At 37.8% G+C, this 18,283-nt stretch overlaps 2 protein-coding genes across 4 annotated transcripts; one reads left to right on the top strand and one right to left on the bottom strand.

Moving 5' to 3' along the window:
* Positions 1-750: 750 nt before the first annotated feature.
* nkapd1.L (NKAP domain containing 1 L homeolog) lies at positions 751-10,803 on the bottom strand. Of its 3 annotated transcripts, XM_018225924.2 has the most exons (7): positions 10,660-10,802; positions 8,790-8,866; positions 7,881-7,981; positions 6,609-6,662; positions 5,582-5,734; positions 5,223-5,276; positions 751-3,229 (listed from the first exon to the last, which is right to left on the bottom strand). In XM_018225924.2, exons 2-7 carry the CDS (start codon positions 8,856-8,858, stop codon positions 2,728-2,730), a joined length of 933 nt encoding a protein of 310 aa, XP_018081413.1. In that variant the 5' UTR covers positions 8,859-8,866; positions 10,660-10,802; the 3' UTR covers positions 751-2,727. The 3 variants fall into 3 exon arrangements, with proteins under 3 accessions (XP_018081413.1, XP_018081415.1, XP_018081414.1); XM_018225926.2 differs by lacking the exon at positions 7,881-7,981 and having other exon boundaries at positions 10,660-10,803; XM_018225925.2 differs by lacking the exon at positions 10,660-10,802 and having other exon boundaries at positions 7,881-7,998; positions 8,790-8,815.
* Positions 10,804-10,806: 3 nt separating this feature from the next.
* Positions 10,807-17,124, top strand: pih1d2.L (PIH1 domain containing 2 L homeolog). The gene is made up of 6 exons (XM_018225923.2): positions 10,807-10,953; positions 12,335-12,542; positions 12,831-12,954; positions 14,010-14,243; positions 15,107-15,396; positions 16,612-17,124. Exons 2-6 carry the CDS (start codon positions 12,360-12,362, stop codon positions 16,744-16,746), a joined length of 966 nt encoding a protein of 321 aa, XP_018081412.1. The 5' UTR covers positions 10,807-10,953; positions 12,335-12,359; the 3' UTR covers positions 16,747-17,124.
* Positions 17,125-18,283: the final 1,159 nt, after the last annotated feature.

The raw sequence follows: 18,283 nt of genomic DNA, 5'->3' as shown, positions 1-18,283 counted from the left end.
GGAATCATTATTTCTCCCATGAGCACCAATCATGCCTTAAAGTGTTAACATATAATTAATCTCCCTGTCACCTCCCATTTCACTGAATATTTTACATTAGGTATTTTACATTAGGCTTAATTATACATTATGCTTCATAGTTAATGTATAGAGGAGAATTGCACTCCCTGTAAGATATTTGTTGATCAAAATTTTGTCGCAGCTACTAAACGCCACAAAATACCCTGCCATAGACTATACTGAGAATGGTCTCCTCACTCAAATTTATATGCAAAGGCATTTGTGAGAGATTAGACGATTAGAGTGTTTTAGCAGAGACAATTCTCAATACTGTCTATGGCAAAACACTGAGCGACACATAGCACTGTGTGCCATTGCCCTTAAAGGTAACTTGAGCAGCTTTTTGCCTCTCCTGTTAAAAAGGTGCCTGATTGTCAAGTTATCTAGATTTCACCAGTGCCCATAATAACCAATCAAATCTAACTGCCAGTAGACTGATTGAAACAAGTTGCTAATTGGTGCATATGGGCAAATGTATTTACCACCTGTGTTAATAAACAAATCCTTATATCTTTGATTTCATATGTAGAATGGAACAAAGTGACCCCTTGTTTGTTACTACTAATTTATTGTTTTGTTGTACAGTGCTTTGCCCTCAAGGAGCGCTTTACAAATAAAAATATACAAACATATATACAGACCGCTTTATCCTTCAATGTTTTAAGAAGAATGAGTACAAAAACACCAATATTTGATTTGGAAAGACTTTTATTACTTGGCACCTCCCAGATCATTAACTTTCAAGTGACATATGGAAATGTTAGCTCAGAAGTCTGGAAGAAACATGGATTTGTAATAGCAGGAATAGTTACAGCAAACGGTAAAACAAAGGAATTACAACAAAAAACAATCCAAAACAAATCTCACATCTGCTCTGCATGTCTAGATTCACAAGACTGTGCTGCCAAATGAAGAGTCAAAATATTGGCAGATAGGGACTTTCTAAAGAAACAGAAAGACAGTATTGCAAGTCATTCTATCATAACAGAGCATACTAAACACTGATAGATAGTCTTGCTAATATATGAGGCATGTGCAGCCTTCATACATACTATACTGAGTAAGATACAGCATGACGTACAGCAGGAACCAAATGCTCATTTCACTCATACACACAATGACACGCACAAAATAATGCATCTTGCAAGGCATATATACCGCTTCCCACACTGGCTGGTGAATGCTAGAGTGCCAATCTGCTGACATAGCTCTAAAGCCCTTGGGCGCTCATATGTTATGCACATTCACACATAGTAAAAGTGGTGGCACACAATGGCTGGAAGTTGTTCAGAATAAAGAAGCATGAGAAAAGCTGCCACCAAAAAAAAGATACAACCCAACTGCAGTCTGTGTCCTCCCCATATTCAACAATATGTGTGCCCAAGAAATAACATTTCATTTGTATCTGTGGAAGTTACAAAATACTTTTGCATACATCTAGAAATGACCAAGCACCAATGTCTTCATTTTCAAATTATCTTGTGACCAGATGGAGGATAAACACAGTCTTTTAGAAAGCCCGCAAATTTGTTTGTAATGTGTGATGAAGTCATTTCAAAGAAATGGGCAATTTAAAGAAAATGAAAAAAATTGAGGCATATTTCCTCTCTATGTTCAGCGGCAGAATGTGCTGCACACAAGTAAGAACATAGTATGGGTTGGGATGTTTAGCCTTTCCCACAATATGTAATATTTTAAAGTAGAAACAGTTCAAAAAGGTGACCTTTGTACCATATTAATAAGCCTATAAGAAACAGTAACAAAAATATGTCGTAATATACATCTCCTCTGTCATTTCACCCTGATGGAAAACAGTGGACGTTTAACAAAACTTCTGGGTTTTTGCAGAGAAGTGCAAAATCTGCCTCACATCCTGAAAGCAATCATTTATTATACCCCTCTTTTGCATTTTTATAATTAAACCAAAGAGCAGCAAATTCAAATAATTGCACTGTAATCTTGTGATATTGCTGGTCCCCTCTTTATAATTGTGTTTGCTTCTCACTACAAAATATTTCCCAAATGTGAACGATACAACACAAGATAAGGTAAAGTCAAGGGTTCTCTCTATATCCACATAATGACTTTCCAAATACACTATATGTAGGTTTGGCTTTTAGGACACCCATTATAGTCCATAACTGGTTAAACATCTCAAAGGAAACCAGGCAAGTGCTCAGCAGCAATGCCTAAATAATGGTATCATCATGAACATTGAGGATAATTGCACCAAGTTGCATTGACAATTTTAGCACTTGTGGAACTGGTGGAAGAGTAAAACAACTGGGTGAGTAGGATTGTTGGAAGTGTTAAACAACTGGATATGTAGAACTGTTGGAAGAGTAGAAATGTTGGAAGAGTAGAACTGCTGGAAGAGTAAAACTGCTGGAAGAGTAAAACTGCTGGAAGAGTAAAACTGCTGGAAGAGTAAAACTGCTGGAAGAGTAAAACTGCTGGAAGAGTAAAACTGCTGGAAGAGTAAAACTGCTGGAAGAGTAAAACTGCTGGAAGAGTAAAACTGCTGGAAGAGTAAAACTGTTGGAAGAGTAAAACTGCTGGAAGAGTAGAATCGCGAGACGAAGGAAAATATATTGCACTTCTTAGACAGCAGAAAAATAAGTTATTTTGCAAAATGTCAGTCTCTTGTTAGCACTATTCCACAGGATATCAATCATCCTCATCAGAACTATCTGATCCCTCATCCTTAGCCACTTTCCAGTTTGTTCGTCTGCTTTTCCGCTGCTCCTTGTTTACGTCCTTTGGTTTTGATCTGTGATGGTCTTTTCTGCGATGTCTTTTAGTTTGTCTCCTTTTATGTTCCTCTGACTCAGCATCTTCTGTGCTACTCATCTCATCACTAGAAGAGTCACTGTCCTGCCCAGATGAGGATGGCTTTTTCCTCTGTGCCTTTTTTCTCATCTTCTTCTTACGTTTAGACTTTTTCTGTTTCTCCTCGCTGTCGTTGCTACTGTCACTATCACTTGATGTTTCTGTTGACTCATCTCGTTCCTTCTTCCGCTTTTTTAGCTTTTTATGAGATCGCTTCTTTTGTTTTTTCTTGTGAGTCTTTTTGGACCTTTTCCGTTTGTGAGATTCCTGCTCCTTTTGGTCCCTTACTCTTGCTTTCTCTTGCCCATTTGTCTTCCTTTTAGGAGTTTTTTCTTCTACGCTGGTGGAATTAAAAATATTAAAAATAAATCATATGAACTACTTTTAAAGTCAAACTCATTATTTAAAGTAAGGGAAGATATAATTTTAAAGTCCCCGCAGAAGGTTTTTTTTCCAGCCTATTGATAAAACCTCAGCATCAAGGCAAGTGAGTGGCCTGCCTCCATAAATAGGTATAGATATAATTTGTATTTATATATTTAGAAATATAACTGGTAGCTTCCATATTGCCTGACCAGGAGGAATTAATATAATTAATACTAAAATAGTAGCAGTTCTTTCTGTTCAACAAGAGAAGTTCCACTGAAATCTAGGGGTCCGTTTACTAAAGTGCGGTAAATCTGACTTTAAGTTTCCGCATGTTATCGCTGAGAATATTTTTACGCCAGAATATTCGCAGCGACTAAGTTTACTAAACAGCGATGTGCTCAGAAGTCATTGCGATCACTGGTTCCTTAACTACGTTAAGGAACCAGCCTACGTTAGCGGTAATTTTAGCGAGTTCTGGTTTCTGGCGAAACATTACGTTTTTGCGAATATTTATGCTATAAAATAGTCTTGTTTTATGGTGGTTATTAATGCAATTTTTACTGTGACATCTATGGCCAGAAATGCATCTTCAAAACTCATAAACTTGATGATTACACCATCCAACAACATCACCAGAGTAACACCAATCAAACATGTCTGCATCATATAAACCCTTATAGCCAATAGAATCATAGGAACAAGAAATGAAACCAGTCAATCTCTTTGCTTCATAGAAATGCACAGTTTAATGTAGCCAATCACAATGAAACCAAAAAAGTGTTGAGGCTGACGAATCCTTGCACTGTGATGCCGCTGCCAATAATACGACTCTGAGCTGAAACTGCTGCTGTTGCACCAGATAGAAGCAGACGCCAAAACATCCTGTCAGCAATAGCTACATATCTCTCTCCTGTCAGCAAAGAATGATGGGTAAAAAAAAAAACAGTATTATGGGATATTTCCTGCCCCTTGAGAATTTTCTGGCGAAAAAAATACTTTTACGCCACTACATAGGTGGCGGTAAAAGTTTGCGAATATTCTGGCGTTAATTTTGTCTTCAGCACATTTTGCTTTTTAGTAAACCATGCGTTAATGTGTACGTAGCGTTATTTTCAGCGAATGCGATAACTGGCGAACAATTATTCTTGCGCAAGAAAATTTGCAAATTTATATTTACCGCAGGTTAGTAAACTGGCGATAACATATTTGGCGAAAATTCTGTCTATATATTGTGCGAATATTTTTAACGCACTTTAGTAAACGGACCCCTTAGTCTATTGAGAATTTCCATGCATACATGCAACATGGTTGATCATAATTATATGCCCAAATGGTAATCTGCAAAGAAGAAAAAAAAACACCGCAAGTCCAGTTGATTTGACTTATTTCTACAAGTATACCATGACCTGGATGAAGAGAATCTTTACAAACATCTACAAAGGAGTTTTTATTTTTTACAGAAAATGCTGTATTTTCTGATCTCCCAAACAATCAAGCCATGCACTACCTTGATGCTTTCCAGCCACTAGCAAAAAGCCAGAAACAAATATGTACTTGCTTGTTCTGTTGATGTGCTAACAAGACTTATTGTGGCTTTCGCCTGACACATATTCACCACTAATTGACCTAGCACCCTCTAGTGGAGGCTATGAATTACAGCTGACATGGAATCTAGATTGATGATAAATGCTGCATGTACCAGGACAATCCTCGCTTTTGACATGAGAATATGTAGGAAATGTGCATTAACCCTATTAGACCTGTGGCATGTTTATAAATGTGTGTATAGATTTATTTCATCTATATACAGAGCAGAATTCTTACATCAATTAAACAGCTTTATGAGAGGGACAAACACAATTAAATTTAGGTGAATACGCTCAAATCTTTTCTGGAGACTTTTAGTTGTGGAATCTAAAAAAAAAAAAAAAAAGGACTAGCTTTCTGTCTATAACAGAACTTACCAGTCTGTATCAAATTCCTCAGGGTACAATTCTTTATACCCACTGTGACCCCATCTGTTAAAAAGCAAGAATAAACATAAATAAGCATGTTTGAGTACATGTAAAATACAAAGACTATGAACAAGAATGTATCAGATCACACATTTTTTCCTGGCTTAAAGGAAAAGGCTTTTTCAACTTTTTTCATTTTTTAATATACAATATGATCTGCATGATGTGAATATTTATTCAGCCTTCTTGTAGTAGCATAACACACTTACTAATGCAAATTATAAGTCTCTCTTGATCAATGTAAATATTTTACAGAAATTGCTAGTATTGATAGCCTGTGTCCCAGGTAAAAGTTTGTAGGGACCCACCTGTCAGGAATACCAGCCTCACACTCAGAATATTTTTTGTTCCAGGCACGAATACTCGATGCATCTTGTCTCAGAGTCACTGCAGTGTCTGCACCACTTTTCACATGCTCCTGGCTCACCTGAGCATCTAAACCATCTGATCGCATCCGTCCCCTGTAAGATTGGGCAAAACTTACTGTTATTCACACAAAGATCTTAGGGTTGTATTTAGGTCCAGTGTGCTAGGAACCGGGCCTCAGCATGCCCCCTCAGCCTGCACATATGCCAGTGATAGGAAAGATTGCTTAGCCCATCCCCCCCTTTACCCCTATCTCAGCTGCTAGATTTAGCTGCAAGCACCTGGCAGTGGGCCGGGGTATGGCAAATTTGGCCCTGAAAATTGGCTTTTTTTAGCCTTTCACAAGGAAAAAAAACACTGGTTGCTAAGCACATGTTCATTGTAAATTCTTGTACATTTGTGGTACTTCCTAGGGGCAACTCTTATTTGTAAAAACAATCATTACTTTACAATAGTATATGCTTTAGAAATATGCCTGCTGATATATGGAACGCACAGAATAAGCAATAACATCACATTTTTCAGAATAGTGTCACTTTGTGAAACGGCTCCAAAATGTTTTTTTCTGTACATTGGAATTAGGTGACACACACGAATGCCTTCCTCTACTGATACTTCTCATTCAACTTGTGGCTCATTCATTCAGATCACTGCTTATTAGTATAAACCCAGATTTACACTGATTTGGGATTATGGAAGGAAATACAATCGATAATATATGGGAGGAAATACAGCAATGGCAAAACACCTTAGCAATTATGGTGCAGAGAGTAACTTAATATTATATAAAAGCAGCTGCCAAGCAAAAGTAGTCAAGAGAATACGGTAGGATTTTTCTTTGTTTATCACCACACAAACTCATAAAACCCTTAAAGGCCTTAAATTTAATTTTAGCACAATGTAGTCAGTAGGTTGCTGGAATGTACACATCAAACATTGCTACAATACAAGCTATTCAAAAGAATATACCTCTTATCCTTAAACTCTTCTGGATATAACTCCTTGTAGCCATTGTGGTCCCATCTATGTGAAAGACAGAAACAGTCACTTCACTCTAAACCCATCATATATCCAGAAAAAAAATCTTTAATACAATACAGTAAAATATGTGAAAATGAAAATTGAAGGGACAGGTCACAGGAACTAGAACAGGAAAACAAACTCTGTAATGCTGTAAAGAGAACAAAAGCTATATTCTAGAGAGGCTCTCTTCCCTGTACCAAACCACACCAAGTAGCCACCACAAAAATGCCCCATTTTCATAACCTGTTGAGAAAAAGCAGAGCAATGAAGTTAATCATCTCCTGCACTGAGCATTAACAGTTAAAGTTGATCCAGAACTTGGCGTGGAATCTCTCGCAAAGCAATATTAGTTGATGCAAAAAGACACCAACCCCTGTAAGGTGCTCAATGGGTATAAAAAATGGGGCTGTATTGGGACGGGGGATGTGCTAGGAGGGGATGAGGGAGGCCACAGGATTGTTTTTTTTATCTATGGCTTTCATCTTCTTTAAAGGAGAGCTAAAGCTTAACAAAGAATTACCCAGAAACACTACACATTGGGGCAGATTTATTATGTGGCGTAAAAAACGATGAATTAATACACCAAACATCGCCAGGCATCGTCATGTAAAAAAGCGGCATAAAACGGTGTAATTTTTTTGATTGAGCAACTTCCGCCGGAAATTTCTTAATAAAGTCTGAAGCAATGTAAAATAACAGCGGCAAATCTGGCACTTGCATGGTTTAAAATAAAACACCTTGACAAAAATCGCATTTTTTTTTTTACGCAGCTTTCTACACATTTTTTTTTTGCAAATTTTGTTTTACCCAACATAATAAATATGCCCCATTATGTTTTGAGATTCCGTTTCAGCTCAAGGCAACCACTGCCCTGTAGCTGTAAGGATCTGTGCCTCTGAAGTTGCCTCTAGTAGTGCCCCATCTTCTTTATAGCGCATGCTCTGTACTGCTGTTAGTTACCTTAGCTTAGCTTAGGATCCACCTCACAATATATTGTATATATAGAAAATAAATGTCATGATATTACAAGGGCATTATGAAGAAAAAAACTGTTTAATAGAATGGCCTCTAATAAATAAGATTGTCATCTATTTTAGCCTTTAGTTTAATTGTGTTTGCATGAATGTATCAGTGAAAGAATTATATTTATATGCTGTCCTTAAAAAAAATCCTTCCAAATGGAGAAGTTACAATAGCATTGTAGTTTTTAGTGCTGACTTGTTAATGTCTGGAGATGTTCGTCTTCTCTTTGCTCCACAAGTTTCCTCTGTCTGTTTCTCCATCTCTCTTATTTTCCACATTTCTGTCTCCTCTTGAATCTAACATAAAACATATACTAATAATAATAATGATTAAATATTAAACAAATTAAAAAAACTAAAATACATATAATGCACAGGTCAGAAAGGGATACCTACACAATAAGAAACACACACCTCTACACATGGCAAGTCAAACTTTTTTTCATCTCTCCAGCTGTCATGAACATGAACATTTCAGAAAAATTCCCAATTATTTCCCCATTTTTGAATGATACAAGGGGTAGTTTGGAATAAATAGAAAACATCAGTAATGTACTAACAAATATTCTTGGCACTTAACATGGAATTATTCATACAGAGGCCTACCATTCATTGGAAGATAATCTTGGTTTGGCATGGCCAAGTGGAGATAATGAGATTGTTTGGTCCCCAGGCCCACAATAAAATAAAAGAGAACTTGGCAGACCTTAAAAAATGCAAACTGCATTGATGGCTAAAAATTCCTTGGCCAAAGGTACTTTCCAACCTCCTGATCAACATAATATTGAGTCTTGATCATATCAGATGATGATACCATAATTTTAGCCCTGTACACAGTGAAATAAACTGCCATTGTTGTTAGAAATGAGTTGGCATTCTGTACACATTGGACTTTACAATCTCTCGACTATGGCATAACTGGCAACTAAATGCACAGATTAAATCAATGGCGTGTCAAATTTATACATGCACAGTAATACATTTATCTGTTTCCTGCATTTATGAAATAGCAACTATAGGCCATCAATGCTATCACCCACACAGAAACAACAGCTGAAAAGTCATTGGGTTTGCACTTGTACTGCCATATTCTGAAAAACATTACCTTGTTGTGGGCATCTGTGTGTCGGATAACATTTCGAAGAAGAACTTTCCCAAGAGGAACACGGGACATATCAAAGTCTGTGGAACAGAATTCAGCTGTTAGCTCCCAAATGTACAACATAATTTGCAGATGAGACAAATGGCTGAATTAGTGGCATATATATATATATAATTAGGTCTCTTATATAATAAAATGCACAATTCATGCTAACAATCAATCAAAGAAACCAAGTAACTGATTATAGCTATTGCAAGTTAATTTCAGTGTGAACTGGCCCTTTAAGTTTTAAAATCAGGGAGAAATTAGATCTCGTTCGAGTGTCCAAATATCTGTGAAATCCAACATAATGTATAGTGCAGCTCTAAAAGGAGGGCATATGGTTTTAAATAAGCAGGCAAATGCTCCCTCTAATTCATTCTCTGTTATGTGAGCAACAAAAGTCTTTTGTGTGCACACTTTAAACGGCTTGCTGGGGTGAGAATAATTGCAAAATTTTGCATTTTCACAAAAAATCCTTTGTGAGCACAATTCATGCGTTAACATTGTAGACAGGTAGAACTGCATATCCAGGCTTTTGACTTCTTGGTAAATTATTTTTGCCAATTTTCCTGAACGGATATGTATTTGCTTACTCAAGAAAGACCAAAAGAGATAGGTAGAAATAAGATAGGATACATTCCCTACCAATTAAATGGCTTTACAACTTGATTTTTTTAGTTATGCTGGCCATAGACGCAAAGATCTGATCGTATGAATCCTCGATTCATACGATTTTCGGCGTGTCCCGACATTTATCTTGCCATTGTGTTCAGAGGATCGGACAGGTTAAAAGATTTCTGTCGGCTGACGATCATATCTCTGCATGTATTGCTGATCTGTCGATCTTCAGTGGGAGACTGTCATCGTCAGCTTTGTCAGACAAAAACTTTCCTACGATTGCTGTGGGGCAGAACATCGGCTGATCTGTTCTTTACTGCTTTGTTTGATCTGAATGGTTAGTGGCAGGTCGGGAGATGAGGACGTACGATAGTTCGTCCAATATTGCAGGGAAATCTTTGCATCTATGGCCAGCTTTAGACATCAGTTTGATTGCATTGCAACTAAGATGTGTATGAACAGTAATGCAATCAAGTACATTTAGCAAATGGCAGAGACATTAAGACTTGTTTACACATTACACTCCGGGTACAAAATGAGTATATTGTAAACATACAGATTAAATACAAATACTGAGCAATACAAGAGGTAAATATGGCCCTGCTTATTAGAGTGTACATCATAACAGTGTACTCATGTTTATCTACTGTAAGTGCAAGTAAAAAACAAGATTTGGGGTAAAATACTAGACTTGGCTACTCAGAGAAGTAATTTGCTGTGGGTTGGGGGACTAGGCCCTCATTTCTAATGACAGAATACTAGGCCAAAGCCAGCAAACAAGCAACAGGGATGGATGTGTAGAGAAGAAGCAGGTGATACAATGTGCATCTTATTTTATTGAGGGGGGGGGTTCCCTGTCTTTAAGAAAGTTCCTAAACCTAAAAGTTAAATATGTTTGTCAGATTTGTACATTGAAAACAGGGGGTAAAACTATTATGAATACATGACGTAAGGTAACATTGGAAAAGGGACGCTGAAAAGAGCCCCAATAAGCTCTGAGCTCCTCACCCCCTCCCCCAGGCTTTTCGGTGGCTTGCTAATGCTAACACGTCGCAGGAATGTGCAACCAAACTCTCGCATGGATATGGGCTGACTTGTGAGTAAGAGAAGAAGCAAGTTGGCAGCCTGAAGGACACCTCAGCCTTAGGCCGCGGGTACTTGTATATTTTATTGCATTTCTTTCTCCCCAAAGAATAATTTCCATGCTTTCTACCTGCTCCACTCCGAGTGCCACAGATATTCTCTTCCGCCGAATACAGCAGCAGCAACCGGGGCCCGTCGCTTGTTAGAACAGCCTATCTGCGGCTCACCGCTTCCCTTTCCTCCCGGAAATCTACATCATTGGGCTATTATCAAAAATGAGGGCGGAACGTGAGTTGCAGGACTTCGTGCCCGGGTGGGAAGGCTTTTAGTGCTGCACAGCTACTTGGTTACTATGGGAACCGTTGGAACGCTAAGGAACGCACAGCGTTTTGTGTGAGTCCGACTGTGAGCAGTAAAAGTGCAGGTTGGTGCCCAGTCTAATTAGTCTTTCTGTCTGTACATCTTGTCCGTCTGCATTTCTTACCGTTTCTGTCATCGCTGTGCCCATACGTCCATTCACTGCCACGGCTTGTCATCTATAACTATGTACATATTAGTAGTACCCCCTCTTGACCCTACCCTCCAACAACCCCTTAATAGCTTGGGCAACCAGGACTGACTTGGGAATAAAGGTGCTAAATTGCCAGGAGCGGTTGCTTTCATTTTTCAACTTGTAGCAGACTGTTCAAAGCAAATTGGTGGTTGGTTTCTATTGGCAAATACACTTGGACAATTTAGCAGATTTGCTGGTGAATCAGCCCCATAGGCTGCTAATGTTGCTTCCCCACAGCTCTGGAGTCTAATTAAATGCTAATGGCCATACTACAAACTTAAAGGGGTTGTTCATCCTTGAGATAACTTTTAGTATGATGTAGAGCAATGATCCCCAACCAGTAACTCATGAGCAACATGTTTCTCTCTAACCCCTTGGATGTTGCTCCCAATTGCCTCAAAGCAGGTGCTTATTTTTTAATTCCTGGTTTGGAGGCAAGTTTTGGTTGTATAAAAACCAGGTGCACTGCCAAACAGAGCCTCAATGTAGGTTTGGGCTACCAATTGGCCAATTACAGCACTTATTTGGCACCCCAAGTACATTTTTCATGCTAGTGTTGCTCCCCAACTCCTTTTACTTCTACATGTTACTCATGGGTTCAAAAGGTTGGGGATCCCTGATGTAGAGAGTGATATTCTGAGGCAATTTGCAATTTGTTTTCATGTTTTATTATTTGTGGTTTTTGACTTATTTAGCTTTTTATTCAGCAGCTCTTCAATTGTCATCTTAAGCAATCTGGTAACTAGGGTACAACTTACCCTAGCAGCCATTCATTGATTTGAATAAAAGACTGTAATATGAATAGGAGAGGGCCTGAAAAGAAGGGACAGTAATTAAAAGTAACAATACATTTGTAGCCTTACATAGCATTTTTATAAGGGAGTCAGTGAAGCCCATTTGAAAGCTGTCAAAAAAGGCAAATAACTATAAAAAAGAAATAATGAAAACCAATTGAAAAGTTGCTTAGAATTGGTCGTTCAATAACATAATAAAAGGTACCTTAAATTTAACTTTAATACATGTACAATTGTCTTTTGTTCTAATGTATTGCAATATATGAACAAGTAAAGTGATTTATACATGATATGATCAGTGCAGAACCCCCTCCTCCCCAACTGTACCACCGTCACACCCCAATACTGCCCTGCATCACCTTACCTTCCCCTTAAAACATTATAGTTAAAGTAACAGTTAACATAATTAGAGCTATGCAATAAAGGTAGATATTCATACACAAATATGTATTTTGCAGACAGGCAACTAGTTCTTACGTCAAGATGGAAAGCGGCCTAACACAGAAAGATATGTTTGCCCAAGTCAATCAACTGTGGAGCATGCTGGATGATATGGCTGAAAACAGCCCAGAGAGTTACCAGAAGTTTATACAAAGGCACATGAAGGAAGGAAAAGAATTTATGGCACCTCCAGAACCTAATCTGTGCATTCAGACAAAAATATTGGTAAGCTTTTGATTTGGGAAATGGAACAACATTTACAACAATTAAGGATGTTTTTTGTGGTGTCTATTCATATTTTGATCCAGAATCATTTCATCATACTAGGTATATACATATACCTGATATTTATGTGCTTATGTGTTTCTCATGATATAGAAATACCTTGTTTGTGTATTTTTTCCTGGAGCAATTAGAAATAACTAGTCTTGCCTTGGAAAATAATGCATGATATGCACATCATACTAAGTTTAGGTTGTGTGAGCTTCATAAATGAACATATGTATTTTGTAGGAGCCTGACGAGAAGATACTGTTTATTAATATTTGCCAATGGAAAAGAGTCCCGGCTCCTATGTCTGAAGCACACCCTGTACCTCTTAGCGCTGGGCAACTGGAGACCTTGTCTGATGATACAGGTGAGCAGACTTCTTATAAATTACAAGCTTTTTAAGGTGTGCAGTTGGGTAGGGAGTAGGGAAAAATCTGTTTTAAGGGCATATTTGATTTTGGACAAATGTTTGAATATGAAAACACTGTCACTAAAAATTTATTTAAACTGATTTTCATTTTATAAAATAATTGTCTATAAAGAGAAATATCATTGAGGAAGCTCATCACTGATCTGGAAAGTTTCTTTCACCCCCAAGATGGGGGTCATCAACCCCTGTCTATGTCAGCATAAAGTAAGCCAAATAAGTAATTACATGCACAAAGAACTGCTTTGCATGCTCTTCCTGTATTAATGATTTGCATGCAGAGGGCATGTGGAGTAGAGTTTTCTGTATGAGCTTCCTACTTCATTGTCACTTGGGTAATGTCAGGAGCAACACCAGGGTGGCAGAGCAAGAGAAACTTTCCAGACTGGCAAAGTGTTGCTTCAGTGCTGTATATTTTATTTAATGAATATCAACTGAGAATATGGTGAACATTCCCTTTAACTTGAAACTTTGTCATTCACAATTAGATCATCTGTTCTTCCTGCTGTTCCTCATCTCTGATTGTCACTAGTTTCAAAAATGTGGGGACCACAGCATATAAAACAGTGTTCTCCCCAGGACAGTTTGCCTGTGACATTTTTTCTCAGCCGCATGGCTCCGTTTCCATCCCCAATTTTCTTATGGAAGCCAGCAGGACTGATCCACCCAATTGTTTTTCTGGGGAGGACGCTGTTAAGCAGTGAGCATACATCTGGCCACACATAGCACACCTTTTGTAATATCTCGCTGATCAACCCTCAGTCCAGGTAGATATAATTTCACAACCCTTGATTGATGATCATACGATTCGACTGGAAATTAACTGCATTATATGATGTTGTTAGTTTTTTTTTTTAATATTCTAAACACAAAGCTTGAGAGCAACAAACTGTATATCTGAAACACACCTACAATAAAGAAACAAATCTCATTAATTTTTGGATTTAGCATTTTTTTGTGATGATGTGTCAATCTGTGTTTTGTTTTCATGACAGTTGTTGATATTGCGTATAACCCAGAGGTGCTGAAGAGGGCTCACCAGGACCCTGTGGACCTAGACCAGCTTGTACGCTTAGCAATGAAATATGTCGAGGAACAATACAAAATCACCCTTTGCCATTCCTACCACATTGCTCCATTCAAGCTCAAGGGGAATACTAAAAGGATGAAGGAGAGTTTGGAAAGGATACAAAAACAGCCAGCCCCAAACAAAGGCAATACCAGCTGTGGTATGTAGTAAAATGTGCTGGTTACCTGTCTTTCTATTCGCTAGGTCCTGGACGCACAGTCATGCAGTGGATGTTAACAAATGTCAATGGATCTAAGCTTTTAGTGGGAATCTGAAACCACAGGATTCAGCACAAACACTGAACACAGAAATTATAGGTCCTTGCTCCTGTGAGTCCTAGTCCACAGGGAATCTTAATATACTGTAGGTTAGGATTGCAATGGGGTGAATCACATAACTGAAAATCAAACATCCATGGGTACTGAACCTTTTACAGGTGTACTATGAGTTCTCATCCATCTTTCTGTATTTTTAATTAACATACTTGTTAAACCAGTCTATTAGTTTTTTGGTGTTCTTAGCCTATTCACTGTCCTACTTGCACATCTCACTGGTTACTGGCACATGTAAATATATTTTATTGGTTACCTAATAATTTGCACACATTCTCTGGGTTTCTACCAACATTATTTCCGTTACTTAAAACCCCATGAGCGTATTCCACGTCTCTGCCTGTGGATTATAAAGGGTCTGCTGGCTCATTTTGAGATCAACTTCAGCACCACTGATTGAAGGTGTTCATCTCCAAATAAATATTCAGTATAGAGATATATATATATATATATATATATATATATATATATATATAAACATTTTTTGTATTATTAATCAATAAAAAAAAACAGCTAAAAATAGTAAATTAATTTTATCTCTGATACTGATTAGTGAGTATGCAAAGTTATTTGTCCCCACAATATATAAACAATAAACCATTATTGTATCATTGAATGTAACAAATAAAAGTAATGGATAATGCTGTAATGTTCTGTAGGCAAGAAATCATTGATTACTATTTTGTTCCAGCCACAAATAACTCTTTGTTGGAAGAGCTTAAAAACATTACTTTGCTAAGAGAAGAACAAGAAACCAGTCCATCAATCCGTATTACAAAGGAAGAGGTTCCTAGAAGCAAAAAACCAAACCTGATAGAGGAAATTTCCAGTACTGACCTACAGGATCCAGACCTGCTCCCTAGTCCCTGGCATGAGCTGTCTGTTACAAAGAATAATGCAGGCCATCCCCAAAACCTGACATTAAAGGTCAAGCTAAGAGGAGTCAGCTCAGTGGCAGAGTGTGATTTAAGTGTATCAAAGGTAAGTGGAGTCTAATATTCATAATGAGTAATATTTAACTAAGTTCTACTATAGCAGTGATCCCCAACCAGTAGCTCGTGAGCAACATATTGCTCACCAACTCATTTGATGTTGCTCCCGTGGCCAAAGCCGGTGAATGAATTTTGTACAACAGTGACAGTGAGTTATTTTGTTTTTATTCTAAGATATTAAGGGATACATGTATTGTTAATATGAATGAATTTTGTTACAACAGCGCCACCTGCTGGTCACTTTCTCACCAGTCTGACCACCAAGTAGTCAAGGAAGTTGTCAGGAGAAAGAATGAGGCTGATGTTCTTCTGCTTAGGAATAAAATTTAGAAACCTTTCTGACGTCTTTCCTAAGCAGAACATCAGCCTCTTTCTGTCTCCTGACAACTTCCTGGACTACTTGGTGGTCAGACTGGTGAGAAAGTGACCAGCAGGTGGCGCTGTTGTAACAAAATTCATTCATATTAACAGTACATGTATCCCTTAATATCTTGGAATAAAAACAAAATAATCAATGTAAATTACCAAAGTGCTCAGAATAGCCCCCACATCCGTTTTACATTGACTTTTATTTTAAAGGTTTACTTATCCATTAAAAGGCAATTTTTGAATGTTGCAAGCCAGATATGGCTAATCATGAATCTTAAACTGGCCATAGACGCAAAGATCTGATCGGATGAATCCTCGATTCGTACGATTTTCGGATCATGTGTGGAGTGTCCCGACATTTATCTTGCCATGCGGATCGGTCGTTCAGTCGATCGGACAGGTTAAAAGATTTCTGTCGGCTGACGATCATATCTCTGCATGTATTGCCGATCTTCAGTGGGAGACTGTCACTGTCAGCTTTGTCAGACAAAAACTTTCCTACGATTGCTGTGGGGCAGAACATCGGCTGATCTGTTCTTTACTGCTTTGTTTGATCTGAATGGTTAGTGGCAGGTCGGGAGATGAGGACGTACGATCGTTCGTCCGATATTGCAGGGAAATCTTTGGGTCTATGGCCAGCTTTAATCTGTAGTAAGATATGATCAAGCCCTGCTGCACTTCATTACTCCACTGTTGCTAATAGGTTGTAGGCAACAGAAATATCAGTCCTAAATTAAACAATACAAGTCGTGGGGATTACTTCTATTTTGTGTATCCTGTTGTGGCTTAAACTGGCAAAATAAATTGATAATTTACACTTTTGTTTGCTTTTCAGGATGACGTGCTCCTTGTAGTACCAGGGAAGTACAGGTTGCTGTTAAACCTGCCTCAGGCCGTCAATGAAGAAACAGTTACAGCAAAATTCAACAAAGCAAACGACATTCTTCTTGTTACAATGCCTGCATTATAGCACAGACTCTATTACATCACTGAGAACACCTTCTATATTCACATAGCAAACGGATTTGTGTCATCGAACACTGTTGAAAAATTTGTAACAATTGGAGCTTCAGCCTATGTAAAATTGGTAGTTCTGCATCATATACTAACAGATGCACGCTATGCCTACATTGCAGAATGGACATTTTTTGTACTTCAGCTGATGTAGATCTACAATGTCAGCAACCTCTTTTCTTGGTGGTGTGTTTTAAACCTCTGCAGCACTTGGGGGGTTATTTATCGAAGTCTGAATTTATCTCTATTTTCTGCTACAAACTCTGATCAAATACGCTCAGGTTTTTTACACTTATTTATAATTACATTTTCCCGAAAATTTGCTTTTCAGGGGAAAAAAACGATTTTCACGTTTTTTTCATCTGAATTTCACGGGTTTTTTTTGGGATTTTTCACCCGAAAACTTTGGGATATTCCACAAAACCCAGAGCACATAAAAAAATCATTGTGACTTCTCCTATTGACTTATAAGCAACCTCGACAGGTCTGAGATGCCGGATTTTCTGATTCAGACTTTTCAATTCCTCAGGGTTTAATAAATTCCAAAAAATTCATGATTTTTTAACTAATTTTATAAAATAAAAAAACAAACATTTTTCCTGATTTTTGCATTCGGAGTTTAGTAAATAACCTCCCTAGTGTCCACAGTTTACATACCAAGAAAAGCATTGCACAGCCGTTTATAAATAAAGTGCTATTAAAAAGCCCATAATACCAGTAATGAATATGCATTAACAAGTAATATTCACTCAGTCTTCTGTTTCGAAACTCTGCGTCACTGCTAGAAAGCACAGGATGAGTAGCTATACCTACATTTTCTCATTTCCTTATTTAGTTGTGTTATTTTAAACACCTTTGAAAAGAATGACCTAAGACTGAATTTTATGCCTAGAGGCCTCCAGGCATTAGAGATTATAAACCCAACTATAAGACTGTCCTATAGCACAATTGCACAAACCAAAATATAAAAAAAAAAAAATGTCTGCAAGAAAATTCAACATTCACCAAGCATTTTGTGGTTATCCTACATACAGGGATTATGATGTCATTTTGACTTTATTATATTACACTGCAATCAAGCATGGGGATATAGGATATACCGGGTTGGTTCCTAAAACTGCCTGTTACTGTTGATGTTTTTTGGCCCCAAAACTGTGCCCCAGAGGTGACATTAGCCTTAGGTTAAATACACGATTTGCAGTGTGTCATTGATAGTGACCAAAAAGTTGATCAACCTCTGGGGAAGGAACTACAGCTAGGGGAGGGTTAGCCTACATAGAAACACTGAACATCCTTCAGGGCTCTATAAAAATCAATGACCTAATAAATAGGTTAAAATACTAGTTATTCAGCAAAACCCTCTCTATCCTACCTTATAACAAACCCTGCACTGGAGTGTCCCCGTGTGCACTCCACTACTGGTGGCAAGTCACATTTTTTGACAAATAAAGCTCCTAGTTATTTAGTTATGGTCACCAATGAAATCGCCATTT

Source organism: Xenopus laevis, chromosome 7L (genome assembly GCF_017654675.1).
Source record: "Xenopus laevis strain J_2021 chromosome 7L, Xenopus_laevis_v10.1, whole genome shotgun sequence".
NCBI lineage: Eukaryota > Metazoa > Chordata > Amphibia > Anura > Pipidae > Xenopus > Xenopus laevis.
This window is presented reverse-complemented; position numbering and strand designations above follow the sequence as displayed.